The 27,109-nt window shown below is 44.0% G+C and overlaps 1 protein-coding gene across 17 annotated transcripts in view; it reads right to left on the reverse strand.

Moving 5' to 3' along the window:
* ANKS1A (ankyrin repeat and sterile alpha motif domain containing 1A) overlaps window positions 1–27,109 on the reverse strand; it is a 178,563-nt gene that overhangs the window by 96,292 nt on the left and 55,162 nt on the right. For 4 of the 17 annotated variants that reach the window (XM_082732328.1, XM_082732327.1, XM_082732323.1 and 1 more), the window contains exons 2-6: window positions 12,346–12,426; window positions 10,214–10,370; window positions 8,278–8,340; window positions 1,181–1,477; window positions 258–333 (exon numbers count right to left, since the gene is read on the reverse strand). In XM_082732328.1, the coding sequence (XP_082588454.1) occupies window positions 258–333; window positions 1,181–1,477; window positions 8,278–8,340; window positions 10,214–10,370; window positions 12,346–12,426 (674 nt within the window). The remainder of the gene's footprint in view (window positions 1–257; window positions 334–1,180; window positions 1,478–8,277; window positions 8,341–10,213; window positions 10,371–12,345; window positions 12,427–27,109) is intronic. The other 13 variants (XM_082732315.1, XM_082732330.1, XM_082732325.1 and 10 more) reach the window with 5 other exon arrangements.

Raw genomic sequence — 27,109 nt, forward strand, 5'->3', positions numbered from 1 at the left:
GTGAGCAGTTGCAAGTCAGCCTCAAAGAGGGTCAAATTCCCGGACTCCTAATGCCCCCAGTAGCACAACCATTTTTCATCCAAAGCCATTTAATAAATACAGTTCTTCCAGAACAACTCGTACACTTGCAGTCAACCCATGGAGACATACATACATTGGGTTCAAGTGCAGCCAGCAATAATCCCCCTCTGGGGAGGCTAGGGAGAACAAGCCCACCCCGGCATGCCGTGTAAACGAGAGCGCGGCCGACCTCTCACCTGCAGCCAGCAGGATTTGCACCACATCAGTCTTGCCAAACAGAGCAGCCTCATGCAAAGCACTGCCCTTCTCCGTCTGGAAGGCAAACGAGAGCGCAGAGCAGCATGTCATCAGAACAGTGACCCAGGTTTGGCTTGGCTCCACACGACAAATGGAATACAGACAATGGGAAGGAGTGTAAAATTAACCACACAAAGTCCTCTGTCATTATCTTTCCCACTTTTCTGGTCTGGATTCTGGAACCACAGTCATGGCCCGGACGTGAAGTGTGTTTGAAGTGCCACCATCAGGCCACACAGGAATAACTGTATAGCAACTCCAGGAGCCACCTACTGGTGAAGCTCCTCAGGCTCCAGCCCTTCCCAGTAGGGGGAAGGGTGGGGGGAGGAAAAATCAGAAGAAAAGTAAGAGAGTTGGGGGTGGGTGGGAAACAACCAACATCTTAACTTCATGTGTGGTTTGGTGCTTTGGTCGATGCAAAAGCTAAGGAGCAGTCATTCATCAGAATGGACAAAGCTAACTACGCGGGGAAACGCTAAGTTTCTTGTTGGCAAGATCAAATCCATGGGACTTTGCAGGTGACAAAGAGTAGCAGTGGGAACGCCCGTATAGGAAGATAATGAAATTTTTCTAATTTTGAGAGAGAGTCCACGAGCACATCTTTTCAGGGCATAATGACTATATATTACCCCTGAAAAGGAAAACAAAACAAAACAAAACAAAAAACAAATCAGTAACAGACTCACTTGAGGAGTTTGTCTCTGAAGTTTCACATGAAAATGAGTCAACGGATGGAAGCATCTGAGACGGGATGTGAAATGTGCTAAATAAGAACACAGCCCAGCAGCATGGTCCCTGCGCCTCTCCCACCACAATGCGGCCCCTGGAGCCTGGGGGGTGGGGGAAGCGACTGCCCGGCTACCTGGTAGTTGCTGTCCATGCCAGCATCCAGTAGGACCTGCACCACAGCTCTGTGGCCGTTCCGCGCCGCCAAGTGCAAGGGCGTGTGCTTCCTAGTGTTGCAGCCCAAGAGGTTGGGGTGCGCATTGAGGAGCATCTTCACCACCTCCAATCTCCCATACAGAGCAGCCAGGTCCAGGGGTGTCTCGAATTTGTTGTTGCGCATGGTGGGGTCTGTCAGCTCCTCTAAGAGGACCTTCACCACCTCCGTGTGGCCGTACTGCGCGGCACAGTGCAGGGCTGTCTCGTTGTCGTTGTTCTAAAGGATTGACAAGCAGATCCCGTCAGAAGGGCACCTGGCAGACTGGCCTATGACTGGGAAGCACACCCGGAAAACTGTTGAAATTTAAATGAGAAAATAGCAGCAATATTTGGGGACTACTAGAAGCCGGTCAGAATGAAGACAACAAATGAGGCCGGCTACTCCGATCAGCCACTGTGTGCCCCAGTTACTGCCAGAATAGGGGCTGGGGTGCCCCTCAGATTTACCATCTCCTGTGCGCCATGAAGGAAGTGTCCGCAGGCTGCAAGGAGAGTGAATGGGGGAACGCGGCGGGCCCCGGGCAGAGGCCCCCACACACATGAATGCTGATGATATCACTGCCATTGATTCACTTTAAATTTCAACTGGTTTTACAATTTATGTTCCATCAACCCTGGATTTTCTGATTCTGGTTTTGTTGACCGTCCAGTGCCTTACAGACAAGCTTTTTTTGAAAGAGTTTATTATCTGCACAGCTTCTTGCATGCAAATCAACCAGCCAACAATCAAAGTAAAAGAGCAGAGCACCAAAAGTTACTCTCGGAGATCTCAGCCAACAGCCACCTCCCGGGGAGGGCGGCACCTGAGCTCAGTCACAGAGGAGCCTGGGACCCTGTTGTCACCCTGTGTCTACCCCAGGAGCCTGCACCAATCAACGCATGCGCAAGCTGCCACACGAGGAAGTGTTGCCTATGTCCCAAAGGCTCAGTGAGACACAGGAATGTTTTGTGAGAGGTGCAAAATATTCAAAGTTATAATACAACCATCAGTTCAGATTCACAATCCCGGGGTCCTTTAATGCCAATTGTGTTTCAAACTAAAGACAGAACCTGGGACAAAACAGAAGTTTGTGCTCCATCCACCATCGGAAGCAAAATGCTAATCATTTCAGTTGTGCTTCTTCTTTTTTTTTTTGTAAACTACTACTGACAATGTATAATCAGAGCAGGAATAAAGTAATTTCCATGACCTCTCCTTTTTTGGATGCACTAAAGAAAATAATTCTCCCACCAGATTTTGAGATTCCTAAAATGATCCAGGAGGCTTCTGCCACTTTAGGGGAACCAAGCGGATGAGGTGGTGTGTCCATCAGGTCAATATTGTGCACCTCTCAGTGACCAAAAGGTAATAAGGGAAATGTTTCCACAATCGCTTTAATTCTATTAATTACATTAAAAGTAACAGACCAGGAGTTACCCAAACATGCATGCAGTTCCATCTGCTTTTGATCTGGCATTTGACTGCATCATTTTTTCCAGCTACACCAAGTGCACCACAAAGATCTAGAGCTGCTGGGAGTGAGGCCCCCAAAGGCCAGAGTGATAGCAAAACAAAAATTTTTGATGAAATAAGGACAGAAAGGGTGGTAGCAGGAGCCACATGCGAAGATAAATGCACACAGATAAACAGAGGAAGCAGCACTGAGCTCAAACACAGCCCAAGGAGATCAGCAGCTGAAGTGTGGACAGCCTTCGCTGGTCACGGGACAGAGCCGTTAGCGATGGCCTCCTGCGATACAACTGGGCCCAAGGAGTGGATTCCATGTCAACCTAAAAGGTTGGAGGGAAGGGGAAGCTCTGGGCAGAAAGCAAATCTTTGGGGTTCCCTGTGCCAAACCAACCACTTAAGATACCCATTTGGAATGCCCATTCCCAAATAAGCCAACTCAAAGCTGTCGCTTCATGTTCTTGCAATGAGAGACAGCTTCATCAACAAAACACACAGGGGCTTGCTTTACAGTGGTTCGAGGGCAGAGTGGCAACCCAAAGAAATTTTAAGAGGATTCTCAGGGTTTTACATCTCAATTAGCAGGGCAGAGAAAGTCAGCTTATTCTCATTAAAAGCCCAGTCCAGAAAAGCTTGTTCACTCTGAGGCAGACACTGCTGTCTCTTTTCTATCCAAGTTGTCTCCCAACAACCAGAATACTCTGTCCTCGATTTTGTAAAAAGTATGCCATTAAGATCCAAAGAACTGTAAAACTCTAAGCTAGCCAGCAGGAGGAAAAAAAAAGAAAAATCTTGGTTTGTTGTTGTTGTTTGCTAGAACTAAGGCAGCTACCACAAAGCTGTCTTACTGAAAGCAAGGTCTTGATCACTACCAGGCAAATTTCCTGCCTCTGTTAAAAACGGCCTAACCACGTCTCTGCAGAATGTCATATTCAAATTAACAGTGTAGAAAGTATCTCTCATGCTTCAGTCTTGCCAGACATGGTCTGATCATTATAATATTTGTAAGTTGAAGTCTGCAGTGACCCCATCTCTCGACTATTGAACACGGGCCATCACAATGAGCTCTTCCTACCAGCTCCCCTTTGGACGTGACAAATACCAGCGCAGGAAGTCATTAGTGTTGATTCAGGGACCCACAAGAAAGGGAGGGATTCCAAGGAGAGTACCGACTCCTCGGGACCCAGAATCCTTCTTTCACATCTTCCAAATCCTACTACAGGCACTCCTCACACCTCAAGAGTTCCCAGAATCATACTGCTATGTATTTAGACTGAGGATGAAGACTAAGAGTGAACACCCCAATTTTCCTCCAAAGTCTTTGCACACTCTCCAGTCTTGCCTGTCTTGAGACTCACTTCCATTTCTCCTTGCTACAGTCAGTACCACTAAGAAAAAAGACCCCAATACTCTTTAAGTATGGAGACCCCATTTAATATGTAAATCCATTTGATTTACATATTATATAATATTACACATTATGTAATAATATCTACATGTTTATGTCTATCTATCTATCTCACATACACATAAACTACAAGCAACAGAAAACTATACAGAAACATTCTGGTGGCTTTTCTCCTCTTGAAACTATTCTAAGCCAACACTTCCCAGTGCTTAGACTGCAGCCCAACTATACTCTTGACCACTGTTGATAGACACTAAAGTTGGAAACAACTGAGCTACAGCTCTCTGTAGCAACAATGGTGTAAGCTTCAGAAACCTACCAAAATTGGAACAAAAGGATAAACTGGACCTCCTGAGATTTGGCAGACATGGCAGAAACATGAGAATTGGGTCCATGTAGAAGAAGAGCTAGACTTACTCTGTAAATGCTCTGGAAGGCAGAAACCTGATCAAAAGATGGAAAGTTTAGGAAGACAAGTATCAGCCAAGCGTAAGAAACCAAAAATCAGTGGAATCCAAAAAGAGGCTGCCGTGCTCGCTTCGGCAGCACATATACCAAAAAGAGGCTGCCAAGTAGGAAGACTGGTTGTTACCAAGAGAAACACACAACCAAATAAAGCAAAGGGCAGACAGCTCACCTTTCAGGTGAGAGAAAAGGATTCCTGCTTTGAATGCAAAGTTGGCCTAGATCAGTGGTTCTCAAACTGCCTTCGTTTTGGAATTACAAGGGAGCTTAAAAGTAACTGAGTCCCACTCCAGACTTGCCAAGGTAGCACATCAGAGGTAAAGCCCAGGAAGACTATTATTAAAAAGCTTAACAACCTAGCCCGCACCACCTTGACCAAGCATTCATCTAACAATGAGACAAACTGACATCACGTGCCTCATAACGTGAAGGAACGAAATATAACATCACTCCTGCAGCGTTCCTGCTAAAACTATAGGGCCTGAATCGATCAGATTCAGGAAATAACGGGAAATATGTGAAAATATCAGACAAACTTAAACTGAGTTATAGTTTACAAAATGACTGGTTTGTATTCTTCAATACCATCAATGCTGCAGGTCTCTGTGGCAATCGCTTAGTGGATTCAGCTGTTCGCTGAATGGTTGGTTGGTGGTTCGGTCCCACCCAGGGATGTCATGTTCGTGGTTCCTAGTCATAAAAGACTAAGAAGGGCTAAGGAAGTGTTCCAAATTATGTATGATCCTGGACTGGACCAGGAAAAAAAAATTGCTCTAAAGAATATTATTGGGGAAATGGGTAAAATCTGAACACAGATTCTGTATTAGATTCCAGTATTGTATCAATGTTGAATTTCTTAAATTTGATGACTGTACTATGGTTGTATAAGTGAATGCCCTTGTTTTTAGGAGATACACACCAAAGTATTTGGGGTCAAAGGGTCATGATCTCCATGACTACGTATCAAACAGTTCATCATCAATTATGCAACAATATATCTACACATTTGAGAGAGAGAGAGAGAGAGAAAATGTGCATGCAAATGAGACAAAATGTTAACAACTGGTCAATCTAGATGACGAGTGCAATGTAGTTCACTGCATTATGCTTGCAACTTTTTATACACTGAAAATTGTATCAAGATAAAGTTTTACAAAAGCTTTCTGGGTGATTCAGATGCAACCAGTCAAGCTGATCAGAATGTGGAGACAACTGGTTGAGACAACTTCCGGCCTCTTCCAGCTCTGAAACTTAATTATTTTTATGTGGACAGGGAAAGAGATATACCCTAAAACTAATTTGACCATTGCTCACCTTACAGTATTCAGACTAATTTAAAATTATTTTAAAAGGGAGCAAATAAACGATTTTAATAGTTCCACCATAGCTACAGATGACCTACATTTGAGACTGGTGTATGCTGACTTGTTGAAAAAGGAAAGGCTCCATATGTCAAAGAGGAAGATGAAAACTCATGAAAACCATCCCTGCTCCCAGAACAGGCACCAGAGACTTTTTTTTTTTTTTTTTTTTTTGACAGACAGAAATCACAAGTAGGTGGAGAGGGAGGCAGGGAGAGAGAGGGGCAAGTAGGCTGCCCACTGAGCAGAGAGCCCGACTTGGGGCTCAATCCCAGGACCCTGGGATTATGACCTGAGCCGAAGGCACAGGCTTTAACCCACTGTACTACCCAGGCGCCCCGCACCTGGGACTTCTTAATTTCTACAGGTGCCTGACAGGACTCAGCAAACAAAACAATTCCCAGACACAATCCAGGTCAATAAAAACCCACTGAATCAGGATAAAACCAGCTCAAAGAGAGGTTGCATTCATAGCAAAATCCAAACAGCTTTAGCCCTTAGTGCAATTTGCATCATTTAGCCTTTCCTGGGGTGGCGGGAGGCAGGGGTGGCGGGGAGGTAAAGGGCATTGTTTCCAAAAAGAGAAATATGTTCTTATGCCATTTAGACCAATTTTCTTTTTTGTGTAGGAAATCAAGGGATAAGAAAATGTGCTTTAAAGACCCAAAGACTTACCCTTTAATCAGAGCTTTATAAGCTAACTAAACTAACCACCGAGTGCGAAAACAATCACTTCAAGGCACCTCCCCACAAAACAAAACCCTGACCAGACTAATTGAGCAATGTTTCATTAAGCTTCAATCCACCAGTAACAAAGAACAAATTCCAAAGTCCCACTTCAGAAAGAGCAGACTGTATATGCCCTTCAGAAGTCAGATCTCAAATACTACTAGTTATCAGATAGTTGTACTTAATGTGCATTCACTTACTTAAACTCCAGATGGTATACTGCACTTTACAGGAGAGGAAACCAAGGCTCACAGAACATAAGTAACTTATTTAAGTCAACAAAACCAGTGGGTGGCAGCACAGAATTCAAACTCAGGCTTGACTTGAAAGGCTGTGACCTTTAATAAAAGTTTTCTCCACTGCTACAAGTTTAAAAAAAAAAAAGAAAGAAAGAAAATGAAGATATGGTATCCTGCTCTTTTGAAAATTAGAAAACAGAGAGGGCCAAGCAAAAGCTAATGCATTCCACTACCCCGAATCAAACTGCTTCTCCGCCATCAAGTCCCAACAGCTGAAGAGCACGGCCCACGTGGAGCTTCACTCACTAAATCAGCATTTCTCAAAGAATATCTGCCTTGCATTTGGAAACATGTAGAAGTACCCTACGTTTCCCTTCCCCAAGGCTACTGTGTTCGGAGCAAGGGAAAGGTAGCTAATGTGACTAACTGCACTGACTTAACCAAACTCCAGACTGGTGCCAAAAGGCAAACCTCACCCAAGTGGAAACTCAGGTTAAAATCAGCAGGTGAGAGCACCGAGGAGAAAGGCTAACCAGCACCCACAGTTCTGCCTCCTGGTGTGGTGAAGGCTGGCGCGGGGGTGGGGGGGGATGGACTGTGCCGTTCATCACCAGCATAACCTGCCCCTGCCTCACAGGGAGGGAGGCTCGAGGCCAGTGTCCTGCTTGACCCTGCGACTTCATTTCCTATCTCAGACCCCCTCCCAGGGGCAAGAGTGACCTAGCAGTGAGAGAAGCTGAGAGCTGGGGAGAAGCAACTGAGGCTTTAAAGTCTCAGGCAGAAATGCACGAACTCAAGGAAGTAAGGAATGAGCCCAAAGGGACAGCTTTTAAGAGTAAAATGGAGTCACCATACCCCTTCCCCACCACCTCCACCCACTAGCTTATTGAAAATGAGATTCCACTTCAAAAGAAATAGAGAAAGCAGTGTAAAAAAGATCTTTAAATCCAGTTAGTGTAATTTAATCATTTTCTGTGCTGATTAAAAAGTAAGCTAATATGTTTGACATCTCTTAATTGAATTTTTCTTTTTCAAATTTAAATGATTTTTAGCAATCACAATGGTAAAATATGCATATAATATGGTTCCTTCTCTTTCCCCATTTCGGCCATTTCTAAGCTTTTCAGACATTCCGGGAAAAGCACCCAACCTTTCCAGAATTAGCATGGGTTTTAAAAATAAAACCCAAACTCACTGAAGCTGCAATTTCCCATTCCCAGACAAGCCAAAAGCAGATGGGCTGAAGCAGACAATAGTCAGGGTGAAGATGAGGAGCCTGAGTGGATGAGAGTGGAAGCCAGAGAGGACCAAAGAGGGAGTGCAGCTTGGAGAAATGATGCAGAGAAATCCTGGCAGCAACGTACACACCTTGGCATTGATATAAGGGTCAAAGGGGCCGTACTTTTTGAATTCTTTGATCTCAAGAGCATTCTATAAAAAGGAGAGGAAAAGAAAATGTGATGATAAAATGGATGAAAAATATCAAAGCAATCCCCAGCCCCGAGGGGGTCCAACAGGAGAACAACGTGGATCTGCCCTCTGGGAGCCTGGAAAGGAAGTTAATGGGGGAAGGCAGGCTCGAGGGCACAGCACTCATCACCCCTTCTTATCCAATCATCCAACTGGAACCACATTAATGGTTTTTAAGTAGATCCATGTGGTACTACTACCTAGAGCCGTTAGGTTCTTCCAGCTCCTGCGGAAGTCTTGCCCAGCCCCTGCCCCACCCAGCTGCCGGCCAGATACTCAGAACACTGGGCTGGTGTCCCTATCAAGGGATACTCCAGGCGGGAGGTGGCAGTGAGCAGGACAAGCTAGCACACTCAGGTGGCCCAAAAATCCAAGCAGCTGTGTTTCAAGGCAAAAGTGAGCAAAGACAGGATTAGAAATGGTCGCCGAAAATTTCTTAAATGAGAAGGACTTTAATGGGTGACTAGTTGGTTCAACATGGAGGAATAGGAGTTAAAAGCAAACTTCCTGATAAATTTCCTCCAGTTAAGAGAAATTACAATCACTTTAGCCAGGAGGAGTAAAATTGCATTTAGATTCTAAAGCAGCAATTCCAGAGACAATTTTCATTTTTAATGTTATGACACAAACATCCTCATGGATGATCTTAAAATTTCTGTGGCTTACCTATCCAGAAAATACAGCTTGAGAAGCAAAAGGGAAGCTGATTACCAGCTATACACACACAATCTCCAATTTGAGAGATTTGGGAGCATTGTTTTAATTTTCTCTATCCTCAGGGTGAAGCTGCCCTTCTCTGAGTCAGTCTTGGTCCTAACTGCTCACTGAGAGGGTGCAGAGCCCTACTGATAGATGGGCTCACGAGAATGATTTCCTATTTTTGGAGGAAAAACCCTGACCTAATCCTACAGGTAATTTAACACTTTCCTCTCAGTAAAGTCATTAGAAAAACAGTCCTGGGCTTACTGAGAAAGAGCAGCATCTCTCTCACTCAAGCAACTAAGAAAAGCACGTGCTTCAGTTCAGAGCAGAGAGGAAAACAGAGTGGCCTGTCACACAGGGAAAGCCCATCTCCTCTCAAATGGATACACGATCTCAGACTCAAACTACAGGAAACTGCATTTTATGAGAGGACTGTCTAGAACCTGCATAATGCAAGCATAACTTTTCCAAAGGAATCAAGGTGAAAAAAGTGGAGGTATGGTATCAGAGAACATAAATCCATGGCCACTTTAAGGTATTTTTGCTCAACTGCTGCCTTTTTTTTATTTTCTAAGAAATATCTCTGCTTTACCAAAACAGGGTCACTCTTAAATTGACCTTAGGAGAGAGCATATAAATGATTTTCATTCTGCTCCATCACCTCTGGCCTCTGAGCTTACTCAGATGTTTTTAATGAGCTCCTTTTTCAGTCCCGGGATGAGTCCTTCCACTTCTGCCAGCTGCGATGGAGGGAGAACACCGCTTATCAGCTAAGGCCACACCGCCATGCCGGTGGCATAAGTACTGCTTGTAATTAATTAAGCCTGCCGCTGTGAAATGGCCTCTAAACAATTTTATGGGATTTGTGCTATTTCCCATTTTGCACATGAGGTATGTAGATCTTTATGATAGCACTACTCCAAATCTGCACGATTCAGATGCATGTAAAATGCTTCCTTGGGGTATGAGATCTCCCTGATGCCCTCGGAGGAGTAGTGCTGGGAGGAGGGGAAGCATTTGTAGGGCCTGGAAGAGCTGGTTCCCTGCAATCTGTGCTGCGGAACTGAAACAGCACCGGGGCCACCACGGTCTGGCTATAGCTGAAGGGAAGAATGCTTCTCTTCCTTCCGACCTGTTCGTTGACTCTGGTGTGTGAGGGCCCTTGATGGATGAGCAACCGCACTATCTGGGCATCTCCTTTCCAGGCTGCCAAGTGCAGAGGGTAACAGCCTTTGGAATCAGCCACATTGGTCAACGCATCGTTCCTCAGAAGAACCTCAACCACATCCCTAGAAGGCAAAAATCAATCATGAGTTTGCAGAACTCAGAAGGCTTTCCTACTTCACATCTGGGCAGCTGAAGCCCTTTCAGATATTATCTCACTCGGGCCCCCCTCTCTCTACCTGAGCTCATTGCCCAGTCTCTTCCTTTTATTCCATGAGCTACGTGTACAGCTGTTGATAGGCGGCTGAAACATCTTGAGCCAAATGACACTGACTCATCACCTTGCCATTCTCTGGGCTTTCTAGACAATCCATCTCTATTCCATTATTTTGAAAATGTCTGGTTCCCTTGTCTAAACCTTACAATGTTGCCTTGTTTGTGATGTTTAAACAGCATTTGGGGATAAAATTTACATGAAAGTAGTCATGCAAGACAAATATCGTTATTCACCACATTATTCAGAGCATTTAGTGATGTGGGAGCTAAAAGCAGACAGGCAGAGCGGAATTAAAGTTGCTGCAAACATAAGCCAGACACATATGGTATCATTTGATACATCCAGAAAGAAGGGCTTGGCTTTCTCCTTGGTGACACTACTAATTAAGCAGATACAAATGTATAATTATCCCCATGCACATGAGGTCAGAGAAAATCCCCACTGTAAATAAAAACAGCATCTGGATAAACTTGGCTAACAAGCTAAAGTCATTTAAGTATAAGATTTACTTTAATTCAGGCCACCACCCTACCAGTTATGGGGGAAGGGGTCTCCACAGAGTCCGTGTTTAGCTTTGTCCAAGATGACCATAGAAAAGACACAAGGATCATATTCAATATATTTCAGAGAAGTTTAATGTAGAAGGAAACAACCACCACCTCTTTCAGGCACAACAGACTCCATTAGGCTGAGCTAAACACTGTACAGGTGATACAGAATACCACCGGGGGCGGAGGGCCCTGTTCCTTGCTCAGCAAAATCCAAAATGGTTCCGATAATCCCACCTTATGAAAACTAAACTTCTACTCTTATCTCCTAGAGCATGATGCCTCAAGCTCTCCTTACCACGCTCTGTGCTGCTACACTCTGGGTTCCATTCTTCCACATCCTGGCAAATCCACTCACTGTACTCCCTGGCTCTGCCTGCCTCTGGGCTGGGCCATCACATTCTCTCTCATATGGAGGGCAGTACCGCCTGGAAAAGGCTGCCAAACCATTTAAACCTATGTCATCTTCTCTCCCACTCCCCCCAAAGCACAGCTTCTCCAGAAAACTTTCCATGCAAATCCCACCCATCAACTACTAACCAATACCTAAAGAGAATTAAATAGGCCATACAGGGGCGCCTGGGTGGCTCAGATGGTTAAACATCTGCCTTCGCCTCAGGTCATGATTCCAGGGTCCTGGGATCGAGCCCCACATCAGGCTCCCTGCCCGGGTAGAAGCCTGCTTCCCCTCTCCCACACCCCCTGCTTGTGTTCCTGAGCTTGCTCTCTTTCTCTGTCAAACAAAGAAATAAAATTAAAAAAAAAAAAATAGGCCATATGATCATGTATTTTTCCCCTGAAAAAAAGGTTCTTGTTGTCTACCAGGCTAATTGTATGAGGAAGAGTGGCAAGCCAAAAGAGTAAATAAATAAGTACTTTAAGAGAAGTTTCTTATGACCACTCAGTTTATCTTCAGGTTACAAAGGTGCTGGTTACCTAAGAGATTATCCAGCCCCTTTATATCTGGCTGTCCCAGACGTGACCTTCACAAGCAGATCACTGCAGGGCATTGTCCCGCTTTAAAGAAGAAAAGGACAAACAGAAGAAAAGGTAAAATTTAACTTTTGGTTGAAGGTATATAGGCAGAGGAGTAGGGAAGGGTGCTTAAATTATATCCTAACAAGAGACTTGGGAACTTTGGATGGACTGAATTTCCTTTGCTCTTTGCTGTTCCTCAACATTACTGCTTAGTAAATCTTTATGGAAATCAAAAAAGACGATCCAAAGGCCTGAGTTCTGGAGGGTAGGGCGGGAATACAGCACATGGATACTTACTTATGGCCATTCAAAGCAGCATGGTGCAGTGGTGTATAGCCGGTGCTGTCAACACAGTTCACATTGGGCCCTCTCCAGATGCTATGGGGGGAAAGAAAAAAGAAGACTGAAGTCTCAAACCAAATTCAGAGCCAGCTAACTGCTTAGAAAAGAGTTCTTGGTGGTGATGAACCAAACTATTTATATCTACATGACTCCTGAGAAAGGACAGCAGCTCTTTACTACGGAAATGCATAACCCCCATGATAGGCAGGCATTTGCTCAGCAGGTGGACAGGTGTCCAGATAACAGTGTAAGCGTTTAAAAGCTTGCTCTTCTGTACCATTGTCGTCTTTTTCTTTTTTTTAATTTTTAAAAATTGAATCCATTTTCTCTTTAGGTATATGTTTGAATTCTGCTCTACAATAAGCCAGTGAAGTATTACATTTTCTTTCATGTCTTTTTTTTTTAAGTAAGCTCTCCCCCCAATGTGGGGTTTGAACCCACAACCCCAAGAGCAAGGGTTGCATGCTAACTGAGCCAGCCAGGCGCCCCATGTACCCTTCTCAATTTTAACTACATTATTCACTCAATATGGGACATGTACCTCTAAACACTCCCGGGACTGTTGGAACACTTCACTGAAAGGTCATCAAAAATATCATTGAACCAACCATTCAGCCAGTCACAGGTACTGAACACCCACTTCTGGTGGTGTTCTGGTGACTGAAGACTTAAGAGAGACTTCAACACAGACCTACAGATAATCCGGATGATTTAACCAGCCAGAACCAAGACGAAAGAACCCACATTAATAAAAGCACCAGGACACATGTGTTAAGATGTAAGAGACAATGAGGCTTTCTTTCTAAATGTCTTATTGCTTAAAAAAAAAAAAAAGAAGAAGAAGAAGAAGAAGAAAGAAAGAAAATAACAAGATCTAGAACTTGAGTGCTTTATTTGAATCAGAAATACCGTACTAGGAAGCAGAAGTGTCATCTAACTTAATCCTCAAAGCCCAATTCTTACTTCTGCTTCACACCTTACTACACTGGCCAGAGCTGCTGCTGCTGTGTTTTGTTTTGTTTTTTGAGAGAGAGAGAATCTTAAGCAGACTCCAGACTCAGCACACAGCCCAATGCAGGACTTGATCTCATGATCCTGAGATCATGACCTGACTTGAACTCAAGAGCTAGACCCTCAGCTGACTGAGCCACCCAGGCGCCCCTTGGCCAGAACTTCTAAAACAATATTAAGTAGTAGAGGGCAATGTTGTTGTGTTCTTGCTTTTAATGAGAATGACTCTACTGTTGGCAGTTGGTGTGAGGTAAGTACTCTGTAACATGTAAAGGAAGTGTCTTATTTTTTTCCTAAAAGAAAAATATTAAAAATAGTTGTACAGGGATGCCTGGGTAGCTCAGTTGGTTAAGCGTCCACCTTTGGCTCAGGTCATGATCTTAGGGTCCTGGAATCGAGCCCCACATCAGGCTCCTTGCTCAGATGCGAGCCTGCTTCTCTCTCTGCCTGCTGCTTTGCTTGTGCTCTCTCTGACAAATAAATAAATAAAATCTTAAAAAAAAAAAAAATAGCTATTGGGACACCTGGGTGGCTCAGTTGGTTGGGCGACTGCCTTCAGCTCAGGTCATGATCCCGGAGTTCCAGAATTGAGTCCTGCATCAGGTTCCCGGCTCCACGGGGAGTCGGCTTCTCCCTCTGACCTTCTCCTCACTTATGCTCTCTCTCAAATAAATAAATAAAATCTAAAAAAAAAAAAGCTGTTTAAGGGTGCCTGGCTGTTTCAGTCAATGGAGCATGTGACTCTTGATCTCAGGGTTGTGAGAGTGAGCCCCACACTGGGTGCAGCGATTACTTAAAAATAAAATCTAAAACAAAAACAACCACACACTACTCTACACCAACCAGACTGACAAAAATGAGAATAAGAAGTATTTATAAAGACGAGGAAAATAAGCACTCTTATATACCACTGGCATGGGTTTGAACTGGTGAATTCCTTTGGGAAGACAATTTGGCAGCATCCACCAAACCAAAAATAGGCATTCACTTTGAGCCAGCATTTCCACTTCCTGGCAACTATTCAGCAGAGACATTCGTACACATGCACAAAGATACACGCTTGTACAGGACTGCTTCACTGTGAGAGCAAAAACTAAACACTTCATTTCCATCAACAGGTGGGCACTTAAATACCAGGTATGCCCATACGATGAATTGCTACATAACCATTAACAACAACAACCACAACAAAGGGAAGAAAACAAGTTGGACCTATGTGTCCTGACATAAAAAGATTTCTCCCAAGACATACTGTGTTATGGATAAGTGAAAAGAAGTGGTCATTGTGTTAGGACACCTGGGTGGCTTAGTGGGTTAAAGCCTCTGACTTCGGCTCAGGTCATGATTCCAGGGTCCTGTGATCAAGCCCCACACTAGGCTCTCTGCTCAGCAGGAAGCCTGCTTCCTCCTCTCTCTCTCCCTGCTTCTTTGCCAACTTGTGATCTCTGTCAAATAAATAAATCTTTAAAAAAAAAAAAAAAGAAGTGGTCATTGTGTAGCACACAAAACAGGAGCCCTTGCTTTAGAAGTGTGTACATACACGCCCATATGGTAGACGGTGACGGGCAGAGTGCTTGCTGATATTGCCAATGGTCACCTCTGGGAAAGCAATGTGTGTTGGGGGACACTACAGATGGTGAGGAGGGACTCCCATGTTCCGCTCAGTATTCCACCACACTGTTTAAAACACAATGAGGATGCATTCATGTATTTTTATAATAATTTTTTAAAAGAAAAAGGGGAAGGGAGCACCTGGGTGGCTCAGTGGGTTAAAGCATCTGCCTTCGGCTCAGGTCACCAACTCAGGGTCCTGGGATCAGCCCTGCATTGGGTCTGCTCAGCAGGGAGCCTGCTTCCCTTCCTCTCTCTCTGCCTGCCTCTCCGCCTGTTTGTGATCTCTGTCAAATAAATAAATAAAATCTTTAAAAAAAAAAAAAAACTTCAAACTGTTACTGCTAAATGGTTGTATATATGTGACCTGGGCCACTATAATGAGCGGTCTACATTCAGTTTAAAATCTGAAGACAAATTTTAAGTGAAAGGAGAAGACACACATGCTGGGGTATCCAGGCTATTCATTCATTGTCCATTAAGCCGGCGGGTGACAGAGTCAGAAGCCTTAGGTATATCCCGACATCCCCACCCTCCACTGAGCTGGGATTCCTACAGCACCCTCCAAACAAAGAGTTAAAAGCAATTATGTCTGTCACATGTGTACAATAACCTCATTTTCTAGATCAAAAACTGTATGCCTCTAATCTGGCAACGAAGAGAAGGACAGAAAGTGAAAACGGGTCTGGAAAAACTAGGAGGTAGTTTTCACACTCATTTTCAAACTGACCCACCAGACAAAACATCGTCATTCTATCAAAAAAGAGGTGACACTAAGAATCAAAAAACAAATTCTTGGCCCCAAAGCAGTGGCAGATCCCAAACTCCCGTTTATAGAGCTCTTGGCACTTGGCTGAACAAGGACTTTACGATCTAACTGGGATGACAAGGGAAGGTAAAGATGTAGTGGTACAGCACTGGAATAACAATCCAACAGCAAGATGACGAGAAGACGCCAACAGGAGCCAGGAAAAAGAAAGTACCAGGACTGGGTCAGGCAGTCAGGAGCACAGGTCTGTCCGCCCTGAGGACTCCATTAGGAATCTGCTAGCTCCGCAGTGATCTCAAGCCAGGTCCCAAAGTAACCTGAAAACTAAGACTTAAACCGCCCTCACTTAAAAAAAAGAAAAAAGAAAAAAGAAAAAAAAAAGGCAAGACCGAGCAAGCCTTGTTTCACTCTCTTTTACCGCCACTTGGATATCCTTTACCAGCACTAAAACACCCTCAAAACAATCTGAAAAGACGAGGAAGAAAGACAAGGCCTTCTGTGCATAAAGTTGCAACATTTCCAACCAGTAAGGTCGACCCCCCCAACCCCTGCTTTTTCTCTAACTAGCATTTCCTCTGAGCGCCCATCTAGAAATTTGGGGGAATGGGGAATATTTTAAATAACACCTAAATGAAAACAGAGAACTGAATCTCCCTGCTTAGAATTTTCGCTTCACACAGGATGGTAGTCATATCCCCCTCCACCCAAGTTTCTTCCTTTTTGGCAGCCCAAGAAAAGAGCTTTTGACAATCGGGGTCTTCCTCTACATCACAGCTGTCCTAATAGGTTTTTCTAAGACAGTAAATGTATAAGGACTGCTCACCAACAAACAAAAGCAAAACAAAAACTGCCGAGAAAACCAGAGGAAAGGAAAACAGCCCAGGAGATTCTTCAACCAAGTCTAACCTACAGAGATTGTACAGACATGCAACTGCTGCCCTTGATTCGTAGAACAAACCCTCACTCCACCCTTGACAGGTCTCCGAGGGGTTCCAGCGACCCCACGGGAAGCAACTACAGGACCCAGGTTAAGAGCTGAGGTGCTCATTAGCTGCCTCCGCCACTTGTCAGTTGTAGGACAAGTGACTTAGTCCTTCAGACCTTCCTCTGCATCTGCAAATCCTACTGTGATAGGCTCCCCAGTGCTTCAGTGGCTCAAGGAGATAAAGCATTAGGGTTGCGAAGCCTAAGACGTGTCACAGCAACCCAACCACACAGACATGATGCTGAGCACAGGAAGCCGTGCCGTCTGGGACTCAGAAGCACCTACGTTTGGAGAAGGCATCTAAAGACACCGGAGGGCAAGGAGGAACAGGGCTGATGAGAACCTGTGGCTGTTGAATCCCACCTCAAGGGCCTCTCTCCGTCCATTTACAAACTGACTACACCCTGATCCACTGCAGGTGGCAGGCTGGATCTGGAGGCAATGATGAAGATCAGGCCAGCCATACAGACACATACAGACACAGCCCACTCTGTACAATGTGACAGGTGCTGAGTGAGGGCTGCCTGTGCATGTGGTCAATAGATAAGTCAAGGGTACCCTCTATGTGCCAGGCACTGTTCCAGGGTCTGGGAATGCAAATGGGAAAAGACGAAGTCTCCGCCTTTGTGAATCTTGAATGGGGGGGGGGGCAGTGAGCAAATAAACAAATAAATAGAAATATGGTAGCCGGCAACGGTCCATGACATAAAGAAACAAAGCAAACAGATCAAGCAGAGTAAGAGAGTAAAATGTAATGGGGCGACACTTTAAATAAGGTCCTCGGGAGAGACCTCTCTAAAAAGGCGACCCTGGAGAAGAGAGGTGAACAAAGTGAAGGAAAGAGCAGTGTGGGTGTCTGGGGAGGACAGGTAGAGAGAACATCAGATGCCAGCAGCCAGAGTAGGAGCAGGCCTGGCATGAGGCTGGAGAGTGAGGAGAAGCAGGGCACTCTGCCTGCAGGGAGCAGGCTTAGGGAGGCCCCCCAAAGGAGCTTCAGCTATAGGCTGGGCTTTGGGGAAAGATACGAAGTCCATACTGAAGGGGGGTGGCACCTGCCAAGCAAGAGGAAGGGGCATAGACTCTCAAGTTCAAACCATGTTGATTGACACTAAATCTCTAAAAGGGAACCAGGGTTCCTGATACCTAAATTTTGTTTGTCCATCGAGAACACCCATATTTAAATCTACATATCACCCTCTGGATCTAGCAAAACTCAGGCACAAACCTGAGGTAAAATTACTGAAGTTTCTGTGAAACCAAAGAAGAACAGCAGAAAACACATGGAGACACCTACTCTAGACCGAGAAAGAAGCCCATATTCAAATACACACTGGGGCCTGACACCTTTCCTGACTGCATGGGCTGATACTAATCTCACCCATCTCAGATTTTCCAGATCATCGATGACACCTTCACCATAATTGATCATATTCGATGAATTATGATAAATTTATCTTATCTGACCAAATTTATATTTGACCAATTTATCATATTTGACCTTGAACCACTGTGAATTCTTTATGCCGCTCGTCCACACCATATATTTTAAGTTCTTTAGGGAAATCCCTCATGTTTTCAAGAGCACAGCACTATGCAGGGAATTGGCTTAGGGCCATCAGTATGCAACTTCTAATACTGGGTTTTTACCAACCTGCTACCTAAATATGACATGGTCTCTATGATTCACTATACCTGTGGCCATTAAAAATGGCAACGATCTCTTGATGGGGCATAGACCTATATTGCATTTGAGATGTCTGCCCATAAAACACAGAGACAGAAGCACCCTAAGGTAGAACCGAACTGCCTAGTCATTTTCATCTGTGACTACTCTACGGAATCCGATTTCAGGACCCAATGATAACCTAAAGCGGCTCTCTGCTAGCAGTCCCCATGTGTCACATGATTGCCCAGTTACTTAACTGTTTACTTTATACAGACAAGTAATGGCATCTCAACAGGCCGGCAGAGGGCCCAATCCAGTTCAATTCAGTAAATGTTGATGCCCTATCTTCCATATGCCAGGGTGCTACCCAGTCTCCACACTTGAGTGGGGAAGTCAAACAAGTAAACAAACGACAATACCGAACAGTGTGTGACATTCTGGAAAAGGAAGTGCGCAAAGCGTAGCTTATAGGGAAATGGAAATATGGGAGGCTTTGCAGAAGGGGAGATATTGGGGCAGAACCTTAAAGCTCAGAAGGAATCCACCAGACCAAAGAAACAAAGAGGAAACACCTAAATTCAAGGTGTCCCAAGTCGTCCCAACAAACTGGGGCACATGCAAGTTAACTGTGAGTGGCTGGGGCACACAAGTGAAAGGACGGTGGATGTAAGCAAGGAGAGGAAGGCAGAGTCCTGGAAATCACTGAAGTTCTGAGTGGGGAATAATCAGATGTATATTTTGGAGAAATCCTTCTGTTGACAGCTGGGAGATGGGAGCCTAGACGGCTACTTGGTTATTCACCATGCTATTGTGACTGCCTGATATATTTCAGAATTTGGGAAAAAAAAAATATCATTCTGCTAAGCAGTTGTGTAGACAATGAAGAGGAAAAAGAGTGTGACTAGATCCAAGGAGCTCAGCTGGAAGTCAAAAATTCAGGCATGAAGTGAGAACCTGAACGAAGGCAGTCATGAAGAGGAAAGAAGAAAAAGGATTGAATCAACAGAAAAGACAGGATCTGGTGACTAAATGAGGGTGGGGGCATAAGGTGGGTGAGAAGTGAAAAATTCAGAAGACAGAGAGTAAATTCTGGAAGAAAACTGGGGTTACCCTGCTTGGTGATGGTGATGGTGATGCTGTGGGGTAGGGGGGAAAATAGGGGAGGGAAAGAAAGTTTTGTGTTGGGTTAGACAGCGCTGAAATGAATTTGGACACCCACATGTAGATGTCCAGTCAGCAGGTGCATATGAGGGTCCAGAATGCCCTATGTTGGTTACATAGTTTAAAATGATAATGTTCAAGTGTTTACATGCATGCAAGTTCCTCATACTTGACCTCTACCACCATATTATGCAGTAGGAAAGTACATAGTGTTGTCTCCATCTTATCAGTAAGAAAACTGGAGTTTGACTGACTTGCTAATCATCATACAGCTAATTCATGTGGTACTAAAACAAAATTCCATGTCTGACAGCTAGTGCATGTTTTTTTCCAGTTTATCTAGGATCTTGGACTTGACTGTTGAGAGAAAACAACTTGGGAGTTCTGTGGGTCTTCCCCTGCACTGATTCTCAGGAGGTTAAAGACTCTCAGAGCACTAAGTCAGGAAAGGGCCTTCCCTAGCACTGGCTCTATGAAGAGAGCGCAATGGCAAGACACATGAGGGGTAAGAGAGATTCGGAGCAGTTTTCCATCCAGCTTCATGAAATCACTACAGTCTAAAGAGTCTGTCTCATCAGCCTTTTTCTGCCAAAGGCCTTCACTGTTTTCCTCTGAGTTATCCCTGCAAACGCAGATTTCTTTCTGAACCTCAGGAAGGGCTGGCAGTTTTCCAACACAATGAAACACTATCCAAAGCCAGTCTTATTTTAAAAAGAATTCATCTTACTCAAACAAATTTGACACATCCTTACTAAAATGCCTTCTACATAGTTAACTGTTGAGGTTTAAAAGAAGAGATAACAAGTCCCCATTGTCAAAGAAGCTTATGATCTTTGGAAAAAGACAAAACTTACCAACATGAAATAATTAGACACAAAACCTCCAAAACAGTGCAACCGCCTCTAAAATCTAGTTAACTGGGGAAAAGTGTACATGCATTTTATTTCTGCTAAGCCCTGAACCCCATTAAAATGCAAGTGGAAACAAGCAGTAGGAGAAAGAGAACAGTGAACATAAAAAGACATCATTTTTTGGAAAATGGAAAGTAGAGAAGTTAGCAGAACTGAGAAAGTGAAACCTTGTGGCCATACGAGAGGATGCCTTTTTGGCCTTCACACATATAAACCCTGGGAAGCCTCTACATACACACACATATGTACCCTGAGGAGGCTCAGGGGTTAGAGGTACCAGGTGGTAACATGAGGCCAGGGATAAGGAAGGGCTGAAAACAAGAACTTGATACAAATTCTGTTTATAAGGAGGCATCAGACCACTAAATCTCTGGTCCCATCGAGGGCAGCTTGTAGACAATGACTCCCCATGTCCAGGCAGGAGAATGTGAATCTATTCAGTGAAGAAACTGAATTAGATGGGCTCCAGCCTTGGTGACATCAGGAACAGCAGAAAGCAGAGAGGCACTGTACTGAAAACAGAAGCCCTAAAAGATCCTGAAGGACGTGATCTCAGCTCTGCTCCCAGAATGCTGGCGGTCCCATCCCCACCCCCAAACAGAAGGCTGGACCAAGCACTCCACAGAACAATTCAATAGATCTTGACTTTGGGAGACTCCCCATCAAAGCAGGTGGGGTCCAGCCCAATCACCCTATATGATATAAAAGCCATCCTTGGCAAGTTCTTCCTACTTCTACCCAGACCATGCAACTGGCTCTTTAGTGACCTGCTCTTAAATGAAAATGACAACCAAAGAGGACCATACATTCGAGGAATGTGTTCAGCATGAAATGACAGAGCACAATACAGAAAAAAAGGGAGTCAGAGGAACAGAAACAGAAAACCAAATAAAATCTTAACCCAAAACAACAGCAACAACAACAAACCATTATCACACAAAAACAGGATTAGAAAGAACTGCATAATCAGTGCAAAGTTTTGGAAATTAAAAAATGATAGTAGGGATAAAAACACAAAGAACTAGAAGATAAATCTGAGTAAATCTCCCAGAAAGTGTAACCAAAGAAAAAGATGGGAAATATAAGAGAAAAGATAAGCAGATTAGAAGACCAAGAGTTCCAGAGAAAAGAGAAAAAGCAGAGAGGAGAATATTATCAAAGAAACAACTTGAGAGATGCCCCTAGAACTGAAGGATATGAATTCCCAGTTGAAAGAGTCCATCTCATGCTTAATACATTGAATAACTTTTAAAAAGACCCATCCCCCTCAAGGCACACTGTGAAATTTCAGAATATATTTCAGAAGTCACGGGATAAAGAGAACACATTTTCCAGGGAGAAAAAAGTTCACACACAAAGGATCGAGTGGCATCAGAATTTTCAATAGCAGCTCTGGAAGCTGTAAGACAAAAGAGTGATGCCTTCAAAATTCAGAGGTAAAGTGATTTCCAATCTAGAATTCTATAGCAGAAAAATTATCAGTCAAGTGTGAAAAGAGAATAAAGATATTTTTAGACATGCAGGGTCTCAAATTTTACCTCCCACACACCCTTTTATCAGGAAGTGACTGGAGGATATGCTCTACCAAATAAATGAGCAAACCAAGAAAGAGGAAGACCGGCATCCAGGAAACAGGGCCAAAAAAAGGCAAAGGGGAGCAGTCATGCAGCAAGCCTGAAGCATGGCTGGAGAGCAGAGGGCTCCAGGGGCCTGCCTGCATGAGAAAATGAAACTGACAAGATCAACGGATATGTCGGCCTGGGATGTGGAGAATAACATTTAAGGACTTCAAAACTGCGGTTGTAGTTTGGGAATCAAGAGTGAGCTGGGCATTGGAAGCTCAGAAAACCAATGAGAGAGGCAGTTCATGTATTATACGGGAAAAAAAGATCAGACTGTAGTATACTAATTGGGTTAGCAGGTGAATAGTACTAACAGCCTTAGTAATACAAACAGGGGATGCTGGCAGAACTAAACATTGTGAACCATCTCAAGGATGGAGAGGCAGTGGACTGACAGAGTGCAACAAAGTTAAAACCTCTTCATAACAAAGACTGGTAGAGGATGCCTAAAACTTAAAAACCAAGAAACAGCAGCATAAGCGTACTAATCCAAAATATGGAGGAAAGAGGTACAGAGAGCTAAGAGCTGGAAATGGCTGCTTTCCTGGAAAGGAATGCTGGGGTGCATCCATGGCCTTCCAGTAAGAACATCAGAAACGATTCTGCCACTATGTGACAGATGAGCCCCCGCGAATGCGGCCATGTGTTTTTGTGCTTCGAGCATGATGAGAGGCAGCAACTCTGAAGGGTTTGGTTTATTCCCTCATGAGAGAAAACACAAGCAGAAAGGCAATGCGCCCTTTTAACTTCACAGCTGATGGGACTCACACAATCAACTTGGAAGGATGGCATCCTCGGTCCACAAAGCCAGCAGAGTGCTTCCCTGCCTTCTGCCAAGGACAAAGGTGCTCAAAATAGACACACTGCTTAAATTCCATCCTGCTCTCCACAGCATTCTCCTCCTGGTCCTTCTGCTTCTAATTGGTAACTGGTATGGACACACCCAACACCACACACATGTAGGGCTGCAAATTGCTGGAGAGCGGGGGAGACTGTGAGCCCTTGGACAGTCACCGTAGGAACGACTATCTTCAGTCATTGCTACCTTAGGCAAGCCTAGCGCAGCCTCCCCATCCAGTGCCTACAGCAGGGAGGAGGAATCTGAGCAGCAGCGTGAAGGGGTGCACGGCGAGACTGCTGTTTCATACGAACATGGACGTGACCATGTGGGAGGCACGCTACCCCGCAGAGAACACCAATACAGGAGTTCTCTGCTGTTCCTACACGGTATTCATGAGGACCAATGTATAAATCAAATTTCTACAAGCCCTATTTCCCCCATGGTTTCCATGATTACTTGGCGGGGGGCGCTTATCTTCTATATGAGTCAATTTACCTTGACATGGCTTCTTAACCCTGTTTCTGTTCCACTGAACTGCATGACAATGACCTCCAGAATTCAAAATTCTGATTCTCACTGGTGAATCCAGCAATGCATTCAGTCACAGAGCAAAACTGCTGTCAGCCTGTATGCTCTGTGACAGCAGGGACAGAGTCTGTCTTGTGCCACCTTCCCCAGCAGCAACTACACAGTATCTGGCACCCAGAGAAAGAAGGGAAAATGCCGCTGTGCTAGTCTAGGCACGCTGCAATAAAAAAAGACTAAGTCCCTGCTCAAAAGAACTTGAGTGACACAGAAACAATTATCAAGAGAAGTGACATGTGTTCTAAAAGAACTATGCCAATGCTAAGGAACACGGAGGAAGGATGGGATGAAAGGCATTCCAACAGCAAGACAACATACTTTGCAGAAGGCAGGGAGGGTGTGTGATCTTGGAAAAGCAGACACTTTGTGGTTTTCTGCCTTCTTCACTCAAGGTCTCCTGTCCTGGAAGACTGGGCTCCTTCCTGCCTCTTCCTCAACGGCCCCAATTCCAACTTACCTCTTCAATTCCTATCCAACATGAGCAAAAAGCTCTCCTCCTCAGGGAACTCGTTCCTTTCCTTCCCCGGCCAGACACAGCTGGCTCTTCTGGAGCTGCTTTTATTCTGCCCTCATTACAATTTGGTTTCGTGTTCTCTGTCATGATTTGAAGGTCTTTCTCACCAGAACACAAACAACCACATCTGCCCTGGATGCTCACTGCCAAGAGAGCGCTGTACCTGGCATACACAGATGGCTCAGAGAGGAAGAGAAATGGACACCTCGCAGCAGGAGGGGGCCTGGAGCTTCTCAAAGAGAGGAATGGCAGTTTTTAGATTACAGGAACTGGAAGAACTCAAGTATCCTGTCAAGTTATTTCTTAGATCAAAAGTACTACACAAATTTTACTAAATATATGTGTAGATTCATTCCACCCTAAGATAACATGTTACCTTGAAAGAAATAGTGAGTGTATGTGTGTTTATGCGTGTGTCTGAAGAAGAGCCTATAAGAAAAACCTGCTCTCCCGTGTGTCAAAGTCCAGAGGCTTCACTGGGCTGATGTAGGAAGGCAAGGTGCCTTTAATCAGTCATGTTTGGGGACAAAGATGCCTTTGCCTTTGGGAAACCATAAATCTTAGCTTATAACTATTGTCCCAGAATAATTATTAACAGCATCCTGGCCTGGACAAAAAATTATATGGTCACTTTACTCCATCCAGACTTTGAGACCCATTTCTTGGAAATTTTGAGTCTAAAAGGCCTAGAAACAACAGCTAACATTAAATGTTTGCCAGGACCCAAGTATACTTTAATGAAGTGGATTAAATAACATACTATTTACTTCTCACCAGAACCCTATTGGAGAACCCTAGGAAATGGACAAGTAGAGAGGTGAATAAGTTACCCAGGACAAGTAGAGAGGGGTATAAGGCTGGAATGGGTGACCCTGGGTTTAACTCCGAAATCTTAACCACAGTGCTATATGCAACTTCTTGAAACACCTCTCTCTCCCCACTGTTTTTCTCATTCCTGAATAATATGACTCCCCCATAGCTCATATTCTCTCATTTCCACCCTGCTTCACGTCCCTCACTCCTCATTTAGGCTGTCTCACTCTTTTTCTTTCTCACCAGGGTCATAGGAAACCAATAAAGAGGGCTGAGAGAGAGGCCCTGTGTTGTAGGTAAGAAATGGGTCCCAGAGGGAAATGAGTAGAGGTAGTTAACTGAAAGCCTCCCATTAACATTTCCAGAAATCCAATTAGTGACAAACTTCATTACTTAAGCTAACTATCGAAAGTATCAACATTATAATGGAAGATACAAACCAACTGAATTCATTTAATCTTAAGGTATTCAAGATGACTATTTTATTGTTTTAAGGAAATTAAAACGACAGAAAATTTCAATATAGAAGTTAGTAATACACGCAAAAGGGATGAACGCCTCAAATGAAATTTATTAGCAGATTCCAGGTCCCATCTACACCACATACATTTCCTAAATACCCCAAGCACCACAAACAAAAATGGTATTATGAATGTAGCTCACATGGAAGCTGAACGTTGAAGGTTTTTTTTTTTTTCCCACATATAAAACTGACCCATATATGTAAAGCCTTGACATATCTTAGCTGCAGAATCTCTAGTAAATCACCTAATCTCTATGTCAGATGGAGATGTCACTTGCCCTACCCCTAACCTGAGAGGGTTATTTTATGGAATAAATGGGAGAATGTATGTGAAAAAACCTTTACACTGGAAATCTAAAATATAATGGTTTGGCATCAGTATCTCAAGTGAGGCAAGGCATTCTCAAGATTGAGAACAGTCAGTATATGCGTGCTGACATGAGAAAACACGCAAGATATATGAAGTGAGAAATGCACCTGCATAGCAGTATGTAGAGTATGATCTCATTTCATGGTGTATTTTTCTAAGCCTCTGCTCATACATGGAAGGCTACATACCAAACTGTTAAGATCGATGCATTCTGGGGTGGTGAGGCATGCATTACTTTTAGAATAAAACCTGCAAATACACACACACACACACACACACAAACTGACAAAGATTCTCTCCTTGACCAAACTTTACTCAGGTTACTCTGAGGACTCTTTTCAACTAGCCCTTGACTTCGGTCCCCATCCAGTCTCTGGACGGCTCAGCCAAGTTTTAGCAAGAATCCTGTTAAGTAAGTTTAACAAGAACTCCCCCCACCCTGCCCCATCTGATAAAGTTCCTCATCCCCCACCTCTGCTGTCTAAGTCCTTGGCCTGCCTTTAGCAAGAATCCTGTTAGGTCAGTTTAGCAAGGATCCCCCTACCCTGCTGTCTCCTCTTAGTAATTTTCATTCCCTGACCTTTTACCCTGCTCCTTGGCTATAAATCCCTACTTGTCCTTATTGTATTCAGAGGGGAACATCATCTCTCTCCCTCTGCAGTGGTCTTAAATATAGTTGTCCTTACTGTTTTAACAACGGTCAGAATGATTTTTACCAACACACACAAACACAGTTTTTTTTTTTTTTTTTTTTTTTTTTAAAGTGAAGCCAGATCTATTCCAGAGACACGGGCTTCTATTTATGAGATTCTTAAGAGTTCTTTTAAGAAGGAGTATGGAGAAAATTTATCTCCGGAATTGGGCTCCTTTTTAAAAAAACCTCTTGTGGTCTTTGATTTTTTTTTCCAGTCTCTGGAGGATGAAAATCAATTATTCCCATTTGCTTCTGAATGGAGCTCTTCAATTACAGAGGCTAAGAACAAGCTTGCCCAAATGAGGGCAGGACTGGTCCCCAGGGGAGGAGACCAAATGGGTCAGTGATTTCAAAAGCTAGTGGATTTTAGAAGACGGTATAGGAATTGCCCATAAGGGTTATGTACCGCTGGTATAAGTGATGGTGAGGTTAGGGCAGGTGAGTGAGTCAACTGGGGGTTACTGAATCCCAGATATTCCACATCCTAAAACAGTTCACAAATTTGTCCCTTCCTCCCCATTTCCAAAGTCGCTCAATAACCTGAAATAACCTCCAAAATGATCTCGACTGCCTGAGGACTCCCTTCCATTGACAAAAACCAAAAAACGCTTTCTACAATGTTGGCACTACTAACTCTCTAAAA

The sequence above is a fragment of the Mustela nivalis genome (assembly GCF_964662115.1).
Source record: "Mustela nivalis genome assembly, chromosome: 5".
In the NCBI taxonomy this organism is placed as follows: Eukaryota; Metazoa; Chordata; class Mammalia; order Carnivora; family Mustelidae; genus Mustela; species Mustela nivalis.